Genomic DNA, 22,466 nt, shown 5'->3' with positions numbered 1-22,466 from the left:
TTTAGATTATTCTTCCTAAAAAGCAATTCCTCAATGTAAATAGTTATAATTTTATTTTTTTCTGCATATTTTCAGCATCATTTGTACCCTGTTGCCATGGAGACCTGCCAAGCAGCCTCTAACAGCAGAGATCAGAGGTCAGGAATCAGACACACAGTATCAGAGAGAGGAAGACAGGAGCTGCAGACATCAGAGAAACACAGAGCAGAAAAGAAGAAGAACAGCAAGAAAACACTGATCAAGACCGTCATTACACGGGTACACATCAAAACCAGTCACTTAATTGATTTGAATCATTTGAGTCATTCATAAAGACAGTCAGATGCTTTGTTTCTAAACGAATCAGCTGTTTTGAATGAATCATTTGAGTTTTTGATTCACTGACCCATTCATAACAGTTGCTCTGTGGCCCATTCACAGTCAGTTGCTTTGTTTCTAAATGAATCAACTGTTTTAAATGAATCATTTGAGTTTATGATTCAGTGATCCATTCATAAAGACAGTCAGTTGCTTTGTTTCTAAATGAATCAGCTGTTTTAAATAAATCATTTGAGTATATGATTCAGTGATCCATTCATAAAAACAGTCAGTTGCTTTGTTTGTAAACGAATCAGCTGTTTTGAATGAATCATTTGAGTTTTTGATTCACTGACCCATTCATAACAGTTGCTCTGTGGCCCATTCACAGTCAGTTGCTTTGTTTCTAAATGAATCAGCTGTTTTAAATGAATCATTTAAGTTTATGATTCAGTGATCCATTCATAAAGACAGTCAGTTGTTTTGTTTCAAAATGAATCAGTAGTTTTGAATGAATTGTTTTAATGAATGATTCAATGATCCATTCATAACGATAGTCAATTGCTTAATTTCTAAATGCAGCTGTGAAATAACTGAAATCAGTCAGCGTAGTGATATGTAGCTGTAATTAGCTCAAAACCTCCAGGAACTACTTTATCTGTGCATTTATCTGAAAACAACAGCGGGCCCCAGAATGCTCATCAGCCAATCAGAATCAAGCATTCAGAATCTATTTTTCACTCATCTGTAGTCATGAGCGTGTGTGTACCTCTCTGTCATGGTGGACTGTGTCTTTCTCAGGGTTTGTAGGCTCCGTCTGCAGGGCTCCGCTGGCGCTCTTGTTGCGCGTGTGTCCGAAGGGTCGAGACGAGGCCCGACTGGAGCCTGGCGACAGCAGCTGCGGGTGGAGCTGGCGGTTCGGAGACGAGGGTGTAGAGGTCAACACCAGGGTCTTTAGAGCGCTGACCTCTGCCTGCAGGACGTCGATCTAACACAGACAGAAAGGTTCAGATTTTAGAGATGTACTACCCAGAATAGCAAGGTCCACTAAAGGAGGTCTAGCGTTTTCATAAATGGCTCATAAACTCTGGATTAGCCATCCTGATAATGTCTCTCTTAGTTCAAAACTAGATTGAAAACATCTATTTAATAAACTAAAAACTTTAGTTAACAATTTTTATACACTCACTGGCCACTTTATTAGGTGTTTAACTGCCCGGTAACACAATTTTTTAATTAGCATATACTATGGCAGCAACTCAATGCATTTAGGCATGTAGGCATGGTCAAGACGATCTGCTGCAGTTCAAACCGAGCATCAGAATGGGGAAGAAAGGGGATTTAAGTGACTTTGAACGTGGCATGGTTGTTGGCGTTAGACAGGCTGGTCTGAGTATTTCAGAAACTGCTGATCTACTGGGATTTTCATGCACAACCATATCTAGGGTCCGAAAAAGAGAAAATATCCAGTGAGTGGCAGTTCTGTGCGCAAATGCCTTGTTGATGCCAGAAGTAAGAGGAGAATGGCCAGACTGGCTCCTGCTGATAGAAAGGCAACAGTAACTCAAATAAGCACTCGTTACAACAGAGGTCTGCAGAAGAGCATCTCTGAACACACAACACGTCCAGCCTTGAAGCATTTGGGCTACAGCAGCAGAAGACCACACCGGGTGCCGCTCCTGTCAGCTTAGAACAGGAAACTGAGGCTACAATTCACACAGACTCACCAAAACTGGACACTAGAAGATTGAAGAAACGTCGCCTGCTCTCAAGAGTCTCGAATTCTTGTTTCTGCTGCGACTCAATCCAAAAGTAGCAGCAGAAACCTGGGCCCGGTTTTTCAAAAGGTTTAATCCGGATTAAATTGATCCGGATTTAGTAATCCTGTTTTTGCGATCTGTGATCACGTAATCCAGCTTACCTTTTGAGCCAGTTTTTCAAAGCAACATCGGATTGGATCAATCTGATCTGGATAGGAACTTTTCAGGATCACTAAATCTGGATAACCAGTGCTCAAACAGCATAGGACATCACAATGTAGAACTATAGATATGTAAAGAGTAGAATAGCATGGGGTCAATATAACTTTATTTTTATTTGAAATGAAAACTAAGAAAATGTAATAGTTATTAAAATAATAATAATAATAAATAGTAATAAAAACAAGAAAAACAACACCCCATCCTCTTTCAGCAGTCCGCTCATCTGAGACCTACAACACTGTACATTGAGGATTTTTAGAATAAGTTTAAAATATAGATGTAAATAAAAAAAAGTCTTAATGTCAAAAACTCCACAATAAGTTCAGACTTCCTCATCTGATGTGGAGAGAGCAGCTTGTCTGAGCGTAGCCTTTAGGAGGCGAATCTCAAGTCATTGGCCTTGGTTTGCTGCAGTTTGGTCAGAGTCAGTTGTTTCTCTGCCAGATGAAGCTGTGCTTCTGCCCTTTCAGACTCTTTTTGCAATTGTTGAAAGAGATTTCAAAAATCATTGATTGCTATTCTTTGCATTTTTTTTTATTCTGTAATCATTGCATGCATCACTAATAAATATTCTAAAAAGAAAAACATTTTCCATTGTGATGAATATATATATCAAATAGTGAAAGAATAAAATTGATTGTTTTTGGTCAGTTTTGACAGCTGTTTGGGGGATTATTTTATGAGGCCAAACTCTTTCTACTTTGCTGTAGGCCTATACTGAAAGGCTGAATACGTTAAAGCCAATAATCACTATAGCCTGACAGATGAACAAATAAAATTAAAACCTTATGAATAAATAGTATATCTCGTAAGATACTGTATGATCCAAAAATAATATTATTTAATCATTTTTGTAAGTTTTCATTACATTTTGGGCATGAAATCCATGCTAAATCCACCCTTCTGATAGGATCAGTTTAATCCAGGTTTTTTGGCTCAAAGTGATCCAGATCCTACAAAAAAGGTCTGAAAAACCCAAACTAAAGGTTTGATCCGGATCAAAACCAAAATTGGATTACGTGATCTAATCCCATTAGGTAATTCGTTTTTTCTTTTGAAAAACCCATTTTCAAGATTTGATCTAATCCCTTATCCAAAATCCTAGTGGATTACTTTTAAAAAACTGGGCCCTGAGTATTGTATCTGACCATGTCCATCCCTTTATGACCACAGTGTCTTCATCTTCTGATGGCTACTTCTAGCAGGGAAACACACCGTGTCATAAAGCGTGAATCATCTCAGACGGGAGATTGACATCATGGATGTGCAGCCGACAAATCTGCAGCAACTGTGTGATGCTATCATGTCAATATGAGGCAAAATCTCTGAGGAATATTTCCAGTAGCTTGTTGAATCTACACCACGAAGGATTAAGGCAGATCTGAAGGTAAAAGGGGGTCCAACCCTGTACTAGTAAGGTGTACCTAATAAAGTGGCCAGTGAGTGTATATAATAACTTTAACTGATAAAGTTATTAGTAATTAGTTAAAGTAACTAATAACCTGAACTCTTCTGATTTTGATTGTAATGTACTAATGCGCACCTATTGTAAAGCTGCTTTGAAACAATAATAATAGTGAAAAGTGCTATAGAAATAAACTTTAATTGAATTAAGACGTTCAGAGAGAGAAGCACCTTTCCCTGCGCCTCCTTCAGCTGTTTCTCAGCCGCCGCCTGCTTCACGTTGGCTTCTCGAACCATCTTATGAGCCTCCTAGAAAAGAGAGATGAACATACACACAGGTTTGTGACATTATTAAAGGTCGGTTATTTAGATGTTAATATCAGCGTGTTCAACAGAGGAAAGAAACTCAGTTTTGGAAGGATGAGTAAAGCAGTAAATTTGGAGGATGAATAAATAATGACAATTTTCATTTTTGGGTGAACTGTCCCTTTAATTACTTTTTTTGGGAAGTGACCTTGATATGACGTTGTTCTCTCTTCTGCCTGCCGTTTTCTGTTTCTTTCTTTTTGTTTTTGTTTTGCTTATCTTATATTATCTGAGCAAATATGAATGCAGAAAATGAAGTTGAGGTGCTCTCCCATTCACTACTCTCTGTTCAGCGTCAATCTACTGTCAGTGATGATGTCATGTTAGCCCCGCCCACCTCAAACAGACTGGCAGTCAGCTCCTCCAGCTCCTGCTCCAGTTGATTCCTGACATGAGACAGTCTTTCACACTCCTCGTCCTTCAGCTTCAGCTCCTGCAAACACAGAATACAGGGTGTAAAATTAAACCTTGGCGCTTTTCTGAACTGCATTCTGCATGGCAGAAATGAAGACAGGGCGGGGCATACAGAAAAGCCCCTCCCCCTTTTAAACATATGCAATATTTTCAGTACATTATTAAAGATCCTAATTATTTTAGATTGTTGATAAATGATTGCAGGTCATTATTTCCATTCTTTCTCCTTCGGCTTGTTTCCTTATTTATCGGGGTCGCCACAGTGGAATGAACCGCCAACTTATCCAGCATATGTTTTACACAGCGCATGCCCTTCCAGTCACAACCCAGTAATGGAAAACACCCATACACACTCATTCACACACACTAGGGCCAATTTAGTTTATTCAGTTGAACTATAGCGCATGTGTTTGGACTAAGGGGGATCCGGAGATCCACACAGAAACGCCAGCCGGCCCAGACGGGACTCAAACCAGGCTAACTACTGAGCCACCGTGCCGCCCTGATTATTATTTTTATTATTATGCTTTAAATATTAGTTATATTTTAAAATACATAGCCTATATCCTTATCCAATAGTGTTTGGTTTATATTAAGTATGGTTTGATAAAGCCCCGCCCCTTTTTCTAATATATTCAAAACACTATGATTCAGATATACACCCACTAAATGCTGTAGGTGTGTCCCAAATGGCATACTTATGCACTATTTTACACTATTTTGTAGTTGAAATAGTGTAAGTAGTGCATTAACACTGAAGTATTCTAAAAAGAGGGGCGGCACGGTGACTCAGTGGTTAGCACTGTCGCCTCACAGTCAAGAACCAGTTCGAGTTCCGACTGGGTCAGTTGGCATTTCTGTGTGGAGTTTGCATGTTCCCCTCGTGTTGGTGTGGGTTTCCTCTGGGTGCTCCGGTTTCCCCCACAGTCCAAACACATGCGCTATAGGGGAATTGAATAAACTAAATTGGCCGTAGTGTATGAGTGTGAATGTGTGAGTGTCTGGGTATTTCCCAGTACTGGGTTGCAGCTGGAAGGACATCCGCTATGTAACACATATGCTGGAATAGTTGGTGGTTCATTCCGCTGTGGAAACCTCTGATGAATAAAGGGATGACTAAACCAATAGTAAACAAGGCAAGCATAATGCAGACAGCTGATTGGTCACGTGGCTGTAATGTTTGTTACTCCAGAGTTTATTCGAGGAAATACGTTTCTATCTCCCATTATTCGCGTTAACACTTTCTCACAAGTCCAAAACTACTTCAAGTGAGCGTCAAAACACTTTTTAAACTTCATTTATTAATTTTAAAAATTACACCAAAATGATAATAATAAAAATAAAGTAATAATAATAATAATAAATATAGCTGCAAGCAGCAATTAAGGGGCCAAGCACTATTGGCCATAAGGTGGCGCTGCTCCAGACGTTTTTGAGTACTTTCAGGGCATGGGGTTGAAGATGCATACCATGTTTTGTAATGATATGTGAATGTGTTGGTAAAATATAGCATTTTTGGCCAAAAATCGAAATGGGCGACACCCAAAATGGCTGACCTGTGAAAATCAGACATCATTCGACTCGGCATGCTCTGCCGGATGTAATGAGACCAGTTTCATGAGTTTCGGACGAAAGGTTGAGACGTTATAAGCCAAAAAGCAAGTTTTTAGTATCTCCGGACCACTAAGGGGCAGTGCGCCGAAACTCCGCAATTAACCTTAGACCCTAGTTGTCATAACACACACCAAGTTTGGTGTGAATCGGTGAATGCGTTACAGAGATATCGCCTCAAGTCCATTTTCGCAAGCTCTTTGTTAAATTAGTTCGCAAGTTAAACGAAAACGGTTGGTCTAATCAACTTGAATTCCATAACTTTTGGTTGGCATGGTCTGTAGATCATGTGATTCAATTTTGGTGAAAATCGGAGAAACGGCCTAGGACGAGTTCGATCAAATAGGTTTTTCGAATAATTTTAAATAGCGTGACAAAATTCATGACAGAAAATGACGTCATAGGGTGCGTTTGAATCGGACTGAGCCAAGGAATCAGGGGAAAAAAGAATTTTGATTGTAGCCCATTTGGTTCAAAAGTTATCATGATAAACATACGTGAAAGTTTGGACAAGTGGTGGCGCTAGAGAGTTTGATTTTTAGACTTCATATTTGGCATGATTATTGTTAATACTGTCCTCTATTAATGTGCCAGATGCATACCATGTTTTGTAATAATATGTGAATATGTTGGTAAAATATAGCATTTTTGGCCAAAAATCGAAATGGGCGACGCCCAAAATGGCTGACCTGTGAAAATCAGACATCATTCGACTAGGCATGCTCTGCCGAATGTAATGAGACCAGTTTCATGAGTTTCGGACGAAAGGTTGAGACGTTATAAGCCAAAAAGCAAGTTTTCTGTATCTCCAGACCACTAGGGGGCAGTGCGCCGAAACTCCGCAATTAACCTTAGACCCTAGTTGTCATAACACCCACCAAGTTTGTTGTGAATCGGTAAATGCGTTACAGAGATATCGCCTCAAGTCCATTTTCGCAAGTTCTACGTTAATTTAGTTCGCAAGTTAAACGAAAACGGTTGGTCTAATCAACTTGAATTCCATAACTTTTGGTTGGCATGGTCTGTAGATCATGTGATTCAATTTTGGTGAAAATCGGAGACACGGCCTAGGACGAGTTCGATCAAATAGGTTTTTCGAAAAATTTAAAATAGCGCGAAAAAATTCATGACGGAAAATGACGTCATAGGGTGGGTTTGAATCGGACTGAGCCAAGGAATCAGAGGAAAAAAGAATTTTGATTGTAGCCCTTTCGGTTCAAAAGTTATGATGATAAACATACGTGAAAGTTTGGACAAGTGGTGGCGCTAGAGAGTTTGATTTTGAGACTTCATAATTGGCCTGATTAATGTTAATACTGGCCTCTATCATTGTGCCAAATTATACAACTTTCCCGCATACGCCTATATGGGCTGCCATTCAAATCCGGCGGAAGAAACGGAAGAAGAAGAAGAAGAAGAAGAAGAAGAAATATAGCTGCAAGCAGCAATTAAGGGGCCAAGCACTATTGGCCATAAGGTGGCGCTGCTCCAGACGTTTTTGAGTACTTTCAGGGCATGGGGTTGAAGATGCATACCATGTTTTGTAATGATATGTGAATGTGTTGGTAAAATATAGCATTTTTGGCCAAAAATCGAAATGGGCGACGCCCAAAATGGCTGACCTGTGAAAATCAGACATCATTCGACTCGGCATGCTCTGCCGAATGTAATGAGACCAGTTTCATGAGTTTCGGACGAAAGGTTGAGACGTTATAAGCCAAAAAGCAAGTTTTTAGTATCTCCGGACCACTAGGGGGCAGTGCGCCGAAACTCCGCAATTAACCTTAGACCCTAGTTGTCATAACACACACCAAGTTTGGTGTGAATCGGTGAATGCGTTACAGAGATATCGCCTCAAGTCCATTTTCGCAAGTTCTACGTTAAATTAGTTCGCAAGTTAAACAAAAACGGTTGGTCTAATCAACTTGAATTCCATAACTTTTGGTTGGCATGGTCTGTAGATCATTTGATTAAATTTTGGTGAAAATCGGAGACACGGCCTAGGACGAGTTCGATCAAATAGGTTTTGCGAAAAATTTAAAATAGCGCGAAAAAAGTCATGACGGAAAATGACGTCATAGGGTGCGTTTGAATTGGACTGAGCCAAGAAATCAGAGGAAAAAAGAATTTTGATTGTAGCCCATTCGGTTCAAAAGTAATGATGATAAACATACGTGAAAGTTTGGACAAGTGGTGGCGCTAGAGAGTTTGATTTTGAGACTTCATAATTGGCCTGATTAATGTTAATACTGGCCTCTATCATTGTGCCAAATTATACAACTTTCCCGCATACGCCTATATGGGCTGCCATTCAAATCCGGCGGAAGAAACGGAAGAAGAAGAAGAAGAAGAAGAAGAATAATAATAATAATAATAATAATAAGAACACTAACGAAAGCAATAGGTGCCTACGCACCTACGGTGCTTGGCCCCTAATAATAATAAATATAGCTGCAAGCAGCAATTAAGGGGCCAAGCACTTTTGACCAAAAGGTGGCACTGCTCCAGAAGTTTTTAAGGACTTTCAGGGCATGGGGTTGAAGATGCATACCATGTTTTGTAATGATATGTGAATGTGTTGGTAAAATATAGCATTTTACACCAAAAATCGAAATGGTCGATGCCCAAAATGGCTGACCTGTAAAAATCAGACATCACTCGGCTCGACATGCTCTGCCGGATGTAATGAGAGCAGTTTTATGAGTTTCAGACGAAAGGTTGAGGCGTTATAAACCAAAAAAGCAAGTTTTTTGTATCTCCGGACCACTAGGGGGCAGTGTGCCGAAACTCCGCAAATAGCCTCAAAACCTAGTTGTCATAACACACACCAAGTTTGGTGTGAATCGGTGAATGCGTTACGGAGATATCGTCTCAAGTCCAGCTTTGCAAGTTCTACGTTAAATTTGATCGCAAGTTTAACGAAAACGGTTGGTCAAATCAACTTGAATTCCATAACTTTTGGTTGGCATGGTCTGTAGATCATGTGATTAAATTTTGGTGAAAATCGGAGACACGGCCTAGGACAAGTTCGATCAAATAGGTTTTTCGAAAAATTTTAAATAGCGCGAAAAAATTCATGACGGAAAATGACGACATAGGGTGCGTTTGAATCGGACTGAGACAAGGAATCAGGGGAAAAAAGAATTTTGATTGTAGCCCATTTGGTTCAAAATTTATCATGATAAACATACATGAACGTTTGTACAAGTGGTGGCGCTAGAGAGTTTGATTTTGAGACTTCATATTTGGTTTGATTATTGTTAATACTGTCCTCTATCATTGTGCCAGATGCTTACCATGTTTTGTAATGATATGTGACTATGTTGGTAAAATATAGCATTTTTGGGCAAAAATCGAAATGGGCGACGCCCAAAATGGCTGACCTGTGAAAATCAGACATCATTTGACTCGGCATGCTCTGCCGGATGTAATGAGACCAGTTTCATGAGTTTCGGACGAAAGGTTGAGACGTTATAAGCCAAAAAGCAAGTTTTAAGTATCTCCGGACCACTAGGGGGCAGTGCGCCGAAACTCTGCATTTAACCTTAGACCCTAGTTGTCATAACACACACCAAGTTTGGTGTGAATCGGTGAATGCGTTACAGAGATATCGCCTCGAGTCCATTTTCACAAGTTCTACGTTAAATTAGTTCGTAAATTAAACGAAAACAGTTGGTCTAATCAACTTGAATTCCATAACTTTTGGTTGGCATGGTCTGTAGATCATGTGATTCAATTTTGGTGAAAATCTGAGACACGGCCTAGGACGAGTTCGATCAAATAGGTTTTTCGAAAAATTTAAAATAGCGCGAAAAAATTCATGACGGAAAATGACGTCATAGGGTGGGTTTGAATCGGACTGAGCCAAGGAATCAGAGGAAAAAAGAATTTTGATTGTAGCCCATTCGGTTCAAAAGTTATGATGATAAACATACGTGAAAGTTTGGACAAGTGGTGGCGCTAGAGAGTTTGATTTTGAGACTTCATAATTGGCCTGATTAATGTTAATACTGGCCTCTATCATTGTGCCAAATTATACAACTTTCCCGCATACGCCTATATGGGCTGCCATTCAAATCCGGCGGAAGAAACGGAAGAAGAAGAAGAAGAATAATAATAATAATAATAATAATAATAATAATAATAATAATAATAATAATAAGAACACTAACGAAAGCAATAGGTGCCTACGCACCTACGGTGCTTGGCCCCTAATAAAATAAAAAGAAGTGAGAGAGAGAAGCAACAAGCAAATAAGCTCACAGACTGGCCAAAACAGTGATTAATGCACAGTACACATTACAAAAAATACTAATAATAAGTTAAAAATGTTTGTATAGTTTGTTGTTGGGAGTTAGTCTGCATCTGATAACAACACATGCTCTCTAATATACTGTTTGAGAGGGTCCTGAGCTTTATAAACCCGGTTGGGGAAGTCTCTTAAAGGGACAGTTCACCCAGAAATTAGCAGTTACTAATGAATAAAATATTGCGATGTCATTTTTTTCCCCAACATCGAGAGCTAATTGTCTACCTTCTGTGCTGCGTCCAGCTGCTCTCGGAGGAACTCTGTGCCTTTCTCCTTGATCTCCAGAGAGGAGCTGCGCAGACGGGACATGTTGTACGCCTCTCGTCTGTCTGCGCCGGCCTCATCCGGGGGCTTTTTCTCCCTCCGACCCCCATCATCACCCTCCAATCTGGGGCTCGGCTCCGGCTCCAGGTCGACCAGCCTGAGGACACAAGATTTCATAGGTGAATTTAAAAGAGATTATAACTTTTATCTAGTCCTTTTCTATCTTTGTTTCCTCTTCTCTACTTCTTACGAATGTTTTTGTGTTCAACATGCATTACAATTATCAAGTACATCTATCTATCTGGAAATTTATGGACTAATGGATGGACTAAAATAATAAAATTACAATATTCATATAAATATTAATATACATATTAAAATGATATCTTTCTGCTGGAGATACTGTTATCCAAAAAACTGAAGAAGAAAAAAAATGTAAATAAAAAATCTCACAAATACCTTAGGAATGGTATAGCAGAAAATGTTGGCGTTTTTAAAACCTTGACTTTTCCAAACAGCAGTAAACCTTGAAAACGGTTATAATCACATGCCTACTATATATCCAATAACACACCCTACAGCTGTAGAAACAGTATTGGGTGATTTGTTTATATTATTATAATTGTTGTGTTACTATAGTAACTCTAGAATTACCACAACAGCTCAATTCAAGTGCTTTATAGTTCAGAAGCACTCTAGTGCTGACTGTAAATTCAGTGGCGCCCTCAGATATGTTTCTTAGGGGTGGCCAAGTAAAGCAACACCAAATCTTGTGGTGGCACACACAAAGATAATGAATTGTGTATGTATTGTGAATAATGAGTAATGTTATATTTTTGTTTCTGGTAAATGAAATAAGGAAGTTTTCATTAATTCCATTAATTACTCTTGAAATATTGCAATTTATTCCTTGAAATAATTCAGCAAGTACACGTGCAAACCAAATAAAAATCCATATTTAGCCTTCTTTAAAAACACCTTTCAGGTAAGTTGTTTTCCACATACTTTTATTGTACAGAATACAGTATATGCCATGCCTTAAACTAATGGAGATTAATGAATGAATTAATAAAACAAACAAATGAACAAACTGAACAAAAGACATTACTACACACACACACACACACACACACACAGACCCTAATACTGTCATTTATCCATGCTTCTTTTTGAGCCACAACAACATATTAATACATATTCTTCTTTTGATGTGCGTTTTTGTAAAATCATTGAGATTTTAGGCCCTTTTAAGTCAACCAGCAAAATAATGGAGTTGCTATATAAACTAGATTCTGTAAAGCTGATTTCAAAATGCATCTATTTATTTATTTTATTATTATTAATATTTTTATAACTTTTTCATTTAAAAAATAATGATTTCCTAATAAAAAAGTGTGCAATCTCAGTGAATCAAACACGTCGTTTGCGCTGATCAAACAATAATTTAGTGGCCGCATTTTATTTATTAATTAATTTATTTATTTATTGAAATATTGTGAATTTACGCAAATACATTAAATTAATAATATCAACAACTAAATCATATTGGGGTGGCCACAGGGGCGCCCAAGTGTAAATGACAATGGCATTCTTTTCATGCAAGTTAATTTTATTATTTAGTAACAAGAAAGATTACAAAATCTAATTTTTAGCATACTATAAATAGTGAGGTTTTTTTAATAAAATAATTGAGTATAAACATTCTATGCAAATGTAAACACATTTCTAAGTTAATGTTTTGAGGACACTATTAAAGACCAGATAACTTTGATAGACAGTTTAATGACCTTTAACGATAAGAACGGTTAAGAATCTTATATTTCCTCCTTAAATATAATTAAATAAATCAATATGTCACTAAATTAAACTAACACTAAAAATCAATAAATAACACCAAATACCATTGGTTATTAAATATAGTTATAAACAACTTGGAATATTATATTGAAATATTTGCATAACTTATAACCACAAGACCCTTTAAAAGGCGAATCAGTCAGCAGACCAAACACACAGATTCCCTTGTATAAGTTAACAATTAATAGGAAAATATAACTGCACAGACTCCTGTATATAATCTGAGACAGAGCTTGATTTTATTTCTTATTTAATTTTTATATTTATTTTTTCCGTTAGTTTTTTTTTCTTATTTTTTTTTCCTTTTTTATTTTATCATTTATTTTATTTTTTATTTTATTTCTTCAAAAAAAATCTTATTTTTTTGTTTATTTATTTTATGCTATTATTTTTTTCTTAGTTTCTGTTTTAATTTTATTTTTCACATTTTTTCTTATTCTTTTTTTCTTTTCTTTTATTCTTTTCTACAATTTTTAAATTTTGTTTTATTTTTTCTTATTTTTTTTTTATTTATTTGTTTATTTTATATTTATCTATTTCCTATTTTTTCTTTTTTTTCTTATTTTTATTTTATTTAATTTTTTGTTATTTTACTTATGTTTTATTTCATTTAGTTTATCTTATTTTTTCTTAATTTCTATTTAATTTAATTTTAATTTTTTCATATTTTAAATTAATAATATCAACAACTAAATCATATTGGGGTGGCCAGAGTTTACACAAGGGTGGCCGTGGCCTGTGTAAATTATTATGGTATTTTTTCATGCAAGTTAATTTTATCATTTAGTAACAAGAAAGATTACAAAATAATTTTTTTAGCGTACTATAAATAGTGAGTTTTATTTATTTAATAAAATAATCAAGTATAAACATTCTATGCAAAACGTATAAACACATTTTAAGCTAATGTTAAGGGCATTATTAAAGACCAGATAACTTTGATAGACGGTTTAATGACCTTTAACGATAAGAACAGTTAATAACCTTTAACGATATAAAGAATCTTGCAAGAATACTAAAATGTTTAGAGAACTGGGAAATTTATGACCCTGGTTTTATTTGCTGCTATTTGATATTTCCTCCTTAAATATAACAAATAAAACTAGATATTAAAGTTTGAGGACAAACTTTATGGTGGCTTGAAAAGCCGAATCTGAAAGTTTGAAGTGGTTTTAAAGTGTAAATAGAATGTTAGTATGAATTTAGCTTGAGTTAACATATTACTAGCATGAATTAGCATGTTAGTAGCATGATTCTTACATGAATTAGCATGTTGTTAGCATGATTCTAGCATGAATTAGCATGTTACTAGCATGATTCTAGCATGAATTAGCATGTTGTAAGCATGATTCTAGCATGAATTAGCATGTTACTAGCATGATTCTAGCATGAATTAGCATGCTACTAGGATAATTCTAGCATGAATTAGCATGTTAGTAGCATGATTCTTACATGAATTAGCATGTTGTTAGCATGATTCTAGCATGAATTAGCATGTTACTAGCATGATTCTAGCATGAATTAGCATGTTGTTAGCATACATCTAGCATAAATTAGCATGTTACTAGCATGATTCTAGCATGAATTAGCATGTTGTTAGCATGATTCTAGCATGAATTAGCATTTTACTAGGCGGTTGCTAGGGTGTTTTAAGTGGTTGCTAGGTGGTTGCTAAGGTGGTGCAAGGCAGTTGCTAAGGTGGTCTGACTATTTGCTTGGTGGTTGCTAGGGTGTTGCTAGACGGTTGCTAGGGTGTTTTGAGGGGTTGCTAGGTGGTTGCTAAGGTGGTGCTAGGCAGTTGCTAAGGTGTTCTGACTAGTTGCTAAGTGGTTACTAAGGTGTTGCAAGGTGGTCGCTAGGGTATTCTGAGTGGTTGCTAGGTGGTTGCTAAGGTGTTGCTAGGCGGTTGCTAGGGTGTTCTGAGTGGTTGCTAAGGTGTTGCTAGGTGGTTGCTAAGGTGTCCTAAGTGGTTGCTAGGTGGTTGCTAGGATATTCTGAGTGGTTGCTAAGGCGTTGCTAGGTGGTTGCTAGGGTGTCCTGAGTGGTTGCTTGGTGGTTGCTAAGGTGTTGCTAGGTGGTTGCTAGGGTGTTCTGAGTGGTTGCTAGGTGGTTGCTAAGGTGTTGCTAGGTGGTTGCTAAGGTGTCCTGAGTGGTTGCTAGGTGGTTGCTAAGGTGTTGCTAGGTGGTTGCTAAGGTGTTGCTAGGCGGTTGCTAGGGTGTCCTAAGTGGTTGCTAGGTGGTTGCTAAGGTGTTGCTAGGCGGTTGCTAGGGTGTTCTGAGTGGTTGCTAAGGTGTTGCTAGGTGGTTGCTAAGGTGTCCTAAGTGGTTGCTAGATGGTTGCTAGGGTGTTCTGAGTGGTTGCTAAGGTGTTGCTAGGTGGTTGCTAGGGTGTCCTGAGTGGTTGCTAGGTGGTTGCTAAGGTGTTGCTAGGTGGTTGCTAGGGTGTCCTGAGTGGTTGCTAGGTGGTTGCTAAGGCGTTGCTAGGCAGTTGCTAGGGTGTTCTGAGTGGTTGCTAGGTGGTTGCTAAGGTGTTGCTAGGCGGTTGCTAAGGTGTCCCAAGTGGTTGCTAGGTGGTTGCTAAGGTGTTGCTAGGTGGTTGCTAAGGTATTCTAAGTGGTTGCTAAGGCGTTGCTAGGCGGTTGCTAGGGTGTCCTGAGTGGTCGCTAGGCCCTTACTAAGGCATTACTAGGCCGTTGCTAGGTGGTTGCTAGGCGGTTGCTAGGGTAATTTGGGTGGTTGCTAGGCAGTTGCTAGGGTACCCTGGTTGGTTACTAGGCAAGCCTCACATACATGCTTGATAAAACATTTATACTTAGTAAGCATTTCTAGCAAGTTACAGTACTTGGCTAGTCAATATTAGCATGTAGCTAGTCACTGCTAGCATGTGTAGCATATAGGAAGTTTCGTTTGCTAGCATGAGTCAAACGAGCCAATCTCCAAGTCTCTACGATGTTCTGATGCTGAGATATAGCTGTTGATGAATGGTTGCTAGGGTACTCTGTTTTGTTGCTATGGGCGAGGTTACAGAGTGAACTTGAATGTGGTTGGTTGTCTTAGTCAAATGAACCAACCCCCATGTCTCTATGACACTGCTATGCAAAGATATGCAACTTGGCCTATTTTAATGGAAGTCTATGGAATCAATTTGGGGGCGTGGCTTGTGAGCTTTATTATTAGATTGAGATGCTCATTGGTTGTCTGAGTCAGATGAGCCATCCCCCCAGTCAATAGAACACTGCTAAGCAAAGATATGCATGTAGGCCGGTTATTAACGTGAGTCTAGTATGAATTAGCATGTTACTAGCATGATTCTAGTACAAATTAGCATGTCATTAGCATGTTTCCAGTATGAGTTAGCATGTCATTAGCATGATTAGCATATGAGTAGCATGTTGCTAGCATGATTGGCATGTCATTAGCATGTTAGAATTATTAGCATTTGATAGCACAGCTAATTACATTCTATAGGACAGTTGCTAGGGTGCAGTATGTGGTAGTTAGGGGTGTGGCTAGAAAGTTAAAAGGCCATCAGTGATTGGCTGCTGGTTAGACTGAGTTAAATGAGCTCAGCCATTAGTCTCTATGACAGTCTGATGCAGAGTTATGAGGTCACAAAGGTTGACTCAATGTTAAGTCAATGGCAGTCTTTTACAATGGAAGTCTATGGGACAGTTGCTAGGGTGCCATAAGTGGTTGCTAGGGAGTGGCTAGTAAGTCTAAAGGTCATCAGTGATTGGCTGCTGGCTAGACTGAGTTGAATGAGGCCTGACTCTAGTCTGTAGGACAGTCTGATGCAGAGTTATGAGCTCACAAAGGTTGACTCAATGTTAAGTCAATGGCAGTCTTTTACAATGGAAGTCTATGGGACAGTTGCTAGGGTGCCATAAGTGGTTGCTAGGGAGTGGCTAGTAAGTTTAAAGGTCATCAGTTATTGGCTGCTGACTAGACTGAGTTGAATGAGCCCAGTTAGAAGTCTGTAGGACAGTCTGATGCAGAGTTATAAGGTCACGAAGTTTGACCCAATGTTAAGTCAATGGGAATTTTGGGAATTTTCCGGGTCGTTTTTCGGAAAACCGAAAGTCGGATCAGTTAGAACAGATATAGCAACCCGAGTCAGACCAGTTTGAAGGTTTGACGAAAGTTTGAGGTATGAAGCTTGAAAAGTTTAGGAGGAGATACACTTAGAAATTAGTCTCAGAAGATTAAGAAGAAGAACTAGATATTAAAGTTTGAGGACAAACTTTATGGTGGCTTGAAAAGCCGAATCTGAAAGTTTGAAGTGGTTGAATTAGCATGTTACTAGCATGATTCTAGCATGAATTAGCATGCTACTAGGATAATTCTAGCATGAATTAGCATGTTAGTAGCATGATTCTTACATGAATTAGCATGTTGTTAGCATGATTCTAGCATGAATTAGCATGTTACTAGCATGATTCTAGCATGAATTAGCATGTTGTTAGCATAAATCTAGCATAAATTAGCATGTTACTAGCATGATTCTAGCATGAATTAGCATGTTGTTAGCATGATTCTAGCATGAATTAGCATTTTACTAGGTGGTTGCTAGGGTGTTTTAAGTGGTTGCTAGGTGGTTGCTAAGGTGGTGCAAGGCAGTTGCTAAGGTGGTCTGACTAGTTGCTAGGTGGTTGCTAGGGTGTTGCTAGACGGTTGCTAGGGTGTTTTGAGTGGTTGCTAAGTGGTTGCTAAGGTGGTGCTAGGCAGTTGCTAAGGTGTTCTGACTAGTTGCTAAGTGGTTACTAAGGTGTTGCAAGGTGGTCGCTAGGGTATTCTGAGTGGTTGCTAGGTGGTTGCTAAGGTGTTGCTAGGCGGTTGCTAGGGTGTTCTGAGTGGTTGCTAAGGTGTTGCTAGATGGTTGCTAAGGTGTCCTAAGTGGTTGCTAGGTGGTTGCTAGGGTATTCTGAGTGGTTGCTAAGGCGTTGCTAGGTGGTTGCTAGGGTGTCCTGAGTGGTTGCTAGGTGGTTGCTAAGGTGTTGCTAGGTGGTTGCTAGGGTGTCCTGAGTGGTTGCTAAGGTGTTGCTAGGCGGTTGCTAGGGTGTTCTGAGTGGTTGCTAGGTGGTTGCTAAGGTGTTGCTAGGTGGTTGCTAAGGTGTCCTGAGTGGTTGCTAGGTGGTTGCTAAGGTGTTGCTAGGTGGTTGCTAAGGTGTTGCTAGGCGGTTGCTAGGGTGTCCTAAGTGGTTGCTAGGTGGTTGCTAAGGTGTTGCTAGGCGGTTGCTAGGGTGTCCTAAGTGGTTGCTAGGTAGTTGCTAAGGTGTTGCTAGGCGGTTGCTAGGGTGTTCTGAGTGGTTGCTAGGTGGTTGCTAAGGTGTTGCTAGGTGGTTGCTAAGGTGTCCTAAGTGGTTGCTAGATGGTTGCTAGGGTGTTCTGAGTGGTTACTAAGGCGTTGCTAGGTGGTTGCTAGGGTGTCTTGAGTGGTTGCTAGGTGGTTGCTAAGGTGTTGCTAGGTGGTTGCTAAGGTGTCCTGAGTGGTTGCTAGGTGGTTGCTAAGGTGTTGCTAGGTGGTTGCTAAGGTGTTGCTAGGCGGTTGCTAGGGTGTCCTAAGTGGTTGCTAGGTGGTTGCTAAGGTGTTGCTAGGCGGTTGCTAGGGTGTCCTAAGTGGTTGCTAGGTAGTTGCTAAGGTGTTGCTAGGCGGTTGCTAGGGTGTTCTGAGTGGTTGCTAGGTGGTTGCTAAGGTGTTGCTAGGTGGTTGCTAAGGTGTCCTAAGTGGTTGCTAGATGGTTGCTAGGGTGTTCTGAGTGGTTACTAAGGCGTTGCTAGGTGGTTGCTAGGGTGTCTTGAGTGGTTGCTAGGTGGTTGCTAAGGTGTTGCTAGGTGGTTGCTAGGGTGTCCTGAGTGGTTGCTAGGTGGTTGCTAAGGCGTTGCTAGGCAGTTGCTAGGGTGTTCTGAGTGGTTGCTAGGTGGTTGCTAAGGTGTTGCTAGGCGGTTGCTAAGGTGTCCCAAGTGGTTGCTAGGTGGTTGCTAAGGTGTTGCTAGGTGGTTGCTAAGGTATTCTGAGTGGTTGCTAAGGCGTTGCTAGGCGGTTGCTAGGGTGTCCTGAGTGGTCGCTAGGCCCTTACTAAGGCATTACTAGGCCGTTGCTAGGTGGTTGCTAGGCGGTTGCTAGGGTAATTTGGGTGGTTGCTAGGCAGTTGCTAGGGTACCCTGGTTGGTTACTAGGCAAGCCTCACATACATGATTGATAAAACATTTATACTTAGTAAGCATTTCTAGCAAGTTACAGTACTGGGCTAGTCAATATTAGCATGTAGCTAGTCACTGCTAGCATGTGTAGCATATAGGAAGTTCCGTTTGCTAGCATGAGTCAAACGAGCCAATCTCCAAGTCTCTACGATGTTCTGATGCTGAGATATAGCTGTTGATGAATGGTTGCTAGGGTACTCTGTTTTGTTGCTATGGGCGAGGTTACAGAGTGAACTTGAATGTGGTTGGTTGTCTTAGTCGAATGAACCAACCCCCATGTCTCTATGACACTGCTATGCAAAGATATGCATCTTGGCCTATTTTAATGGAAGTCTATGGAATCAATTTGGGGGCGGGGCTTGTGAGCTTCATTATCATATTGAGATGCTCATTGGTTGTCTGAGTCAGATGAGCCATCCCCCAAGTCAATAGGACACTGCTATGCAAAGATATGCATGTAGGCCAGTTATTAACATGAGTCTAGTTTGAATTAGCATGTTACTAGCATGATTCTAGTACAAATTAGCATGTCATTAGCATGTTTCCAGTATGAGTTAGCATGTCATTAGCATGATTAGCATATGAGTAGCATGTTGCTAGCATGATTGGCATGTCATTAGCATGTTAGAATTATAAGCATTTTATAGCACAGCTAATTACATTCTATAGGACAGTTGCTAGGGTGCAGTATGTGGTAGTTAGGGGTGTGGCTAGAAAGTTAAAAGGCCATCAGTGATTGGCTGCTGGCTAGACTGAGTTAAATGAGCTCAGCCATTAGTCTGTGTGACAGTCTGATGCAGAGTTATGAGCTCACAAAGTTTGATCCCATGTTAAGTCAATGAGAGTCTTTCGAATGGAAGTCTACGGGACAGTTGCTAGGGTGCCATAAGTGGTTGCTAGGGAGTGGCTAGTAAGTCTAAAGGTCATCAGTGATTGGCTGCTGACTAGACTGAGTTGAATGGGGCCTGACTCTAGTCTGTAGGACAGTCTGATGCAGAGTTATGAGCTCACAAAGGTTGACCCAATGTTAAGTCAATGGCAGTCTTTTACAATGGAAGTCTATGGGACAGTTGCTAGGGTGCCAAAAGTGGTTGCTAGGGAGTGGCTAGTAAGTTTAAAGGTCATCAGTTATTGGCTGCTGGCTAGACTGAGTTAAATGAGCCCAGTTAGAAGTCTGTAGGACAGTCTGATGCAGAGTTATAAGGTCACAAAGTTTGACCCAATGTTAAGTCAATGGGAATTTTGGGAATTTTCCGGGTCGTTTTTCGGAAAACCGAAAGTCGGATCAGTCGGAAAAGATATAGCAACCCGAGTCAGACCAGTTTGAAGGTTTGACGAAAGTTTGAAGTATGAAGCTTGAAAAGTTTAGGAGGAGATACACTTTAAAATTAGTCTCAGAAGAATAAGAAGAAGAAGAAGAAGAAGAAGAAGAATAATAATAAGTTTACGTGAGATAACAGTATGTTGGCTTTTCAAGCCACCATAACTAGATTCTTAAAGTTTGAGAACAAACTTTGAGGCTGGCTTGTGAAAGCCTGATGGTAATAGTTTATTTAGTTTAAACAGTTTTAAAAAGTATGAAATGATAGATAGATAGATAGATAGATAGATAGATAGATAGATAGATAGATAGATAGATAGATAGATAGATAGATAGATGATTCTAGCATGAATTAACATGTTACTAGCACAATTCTAGCATGAATTATTATGTTGTTAGCACGATTCTAGCATGAATTAGCATGTTACTAGCACAATTCTAGCATGAATTAGCATGTTGTTAGCACGATTCTAGCATGAATTAGCATGTTGTTAGCATGATTCTAGCATGAATTAACATGTTACTAGCATGATTATAGCATGAATTACCATGTTGTTAGCATAATTCTAGCATGAATTAGCATGTGACTAGCATGATTCTAGCATGAATTAGCATGTTGTTAGCATGATTCTAGCATGAATTAGCATGTTGTTAGCATGATTCTAGCATGAATTAGCATGTTACTAGCATGAGTTTAGCATGAATTAGCATGTGACTAGCATGATTCTAGCATGAATTAGCATGTGACTAGCATGATTCTAGCATGAATTAGCATGTTACTAGCATGATTCTAGCATGAATTAGCAAGTTGTTAGCATGATTCTAGCATGAATTAGCATGTTACTAGCATGATTCTAGCATGAATTAGCATGTTGTTAGCATGATTCTAGCATGAATTAGCATGTGACTAGCATGATCCTTGCATGAATTAGCATGTTACTAGCACGATTCTAGCATGAATTAGCATGTTACTAGCATGATTCTAGCATGAATTAGCATGTTACTAGCATGATTCTAGCATGAATTAGCATGTTGTTAGCATGATTCTAGCATGAATAAGCATGCTTGTTAGCACAATTCTAGCATGAATTAGCATGTCACTAGCGCGATTTTAGCATGAATTAGCATGTTACTAGCATGATTTAGCATGTTGTTAGCATGATTCTAGCATGATTTAACATGTTGTTAGCATGAATTAGCATGTTACTAGCATAAGCATGTTACTAGCATGATTTTAGCACGAATTAGCATGATTCTAGCAGGAATTAGCATGTTGTTAGCATGATTCTAGCATGAATTAGCATGTGACTAGCATGATTCTAGCATGAATTAGCATGTGACTAGCATGATTCTAGCATGAATTAGCATGTGACTAGCATGATTCTAGCATGAATTAGCATGTAACTAGCATGATTCTAGCATGAATTAGCATGCTGTTAGCATGATGGATAGATAGAAAGATAGATAAATAGATAGATAGATAGATAGATATATAGATAGATAGATAGATGGATGGATGGATGGATGGATGGATGGATGGATGGATGGATGGATGGATGGATGGATGGATAGATAGATAGATAGATAGAGGTAGATAGATCGATAGATCGATAGAGGTAGATAGATAGATAGAGGTAGATAGATCGATAGATAGATAGATAGAGGTAGATAGATAGATAGAGGTAGATAGATCGATAGATAGATAGATACAGGTAGATAGATAGATAGATAGATAGATAGATAGATAGATAGATAGATAGATAGATAGATAGATAGATAGATAGATAGATAGATAGATAGATAGATAGATAGATAGATAGATCAAACAAGCCAACCCCCGCTTCTCTACGATGTTCTGATGCTGAGATATAGCTGGTGCTATATCGTTGCTAGGTTAGTCTGTTTTGTTGCTATGGAGTTGATTGACAGCTTAGACTGATGATGTATCAAAGCTTCTTGACAGTATGAACAGTTAAAAACAACCCCCATGTCTCTATCACACTGCAGCATGACAATATCAGTCTGAACCTCTTTAATGGCAGTCTATGGGACAGTTGCTAGGGTGCAGTATCTGGTTGTTAGGGTGTGGCTAGAAAGTTAAAAGGCCATCAGTGATTGGCTGCTGGCTAGACTGAGTTAAATGAGCTCAGCCATTAGTCTGTAGGACAGTCTGATGCAGAGTTATGAGCTCACAAAGTTTGATCCCATGTAAAGTCAATGAGAGTCTTTTGCAATGGAAGTCTATGGGACGGTTTCTAGGGTCCAAAAGTGGTTGCTAGGGCGTGGCCAGGAAGTTTAAAGGTGATCAGTCATTGGCAGTTTGATAGTCTGAGTTAAATGAGCCCAGTTAGAAGTCTGTGTGACATTCTGATGCCGAGTAATGAGGTCACAAAGTTTGATCCAATGTTACGTCTATGGGATTTTTCCGACAGTCCCGGGA

The 22,466-nt window shown here is 39.2% G+C and overlaps 1 protein-coding gene across 11 annotated transcripts in view; it reads right to left on the bottom strand.

Annotated features, from left to right (window-relative positions):
* rab3il1 (RAB3A interacting protein (rabin3)-like 1) overlaps positions 1 to 22,466 on the bottom strand; it is a 95,128-nt gene that overhangs the window by 8,468 nt on the left and 64,194 nt on the right. For 8 of the 11 annotated variants that reach the window (XM_087311555.1, XM_087311557.1, XM_087311556.1 and 5 more), the window contains 4 exons: positions 10,609 to 10,804; positions 4,387 to 4,482; positions 3,915 to 3,992; positions 1,067 to 1,285 (listed from right to left, as the gene is read on the bottom strand). In XM_087311555.1, the coding sequence (XP_087167681.1) occupies positions 1,067 to 1,285; positions 3,915 to 3,992; positions 4,387 to 4,482; positions 10,609 to 10,804 (589 nt within the window). Of the gene's footprint in view, positions 1 to 87; positions 181 to 1,066; positions 1,286 to 3,914; positions 3,993 to 4,386; positions 4,483 to 10,608; positions 10,805 to 22,466 lie in introns of all 11 variants that reach the window. The other 3 variants (XR_015526016.1, XR_015526018.1, XR_015526017.1) reach the window with 1 other exon arrangement.

The sequence above is a fragment of the Danio rerio genome, chromosome 25 (genome assembly GCF_052040795.2).
Source record: "Danio rerio strain M-AB ecotype USA chromosome 25, GRCz13ab, whole genome shotgun sequence".
Taxonomy (NCBI): Eukaryota; Metazoa; Chordata; class Actinopteri; order Cypriniformes; family Danionidae; genus Danio; species Danio rerio.
Note: the sequence above shows the minus strand (reverse complement) of the source record. Positions and strands in the feature narration are given on the sequence as shown.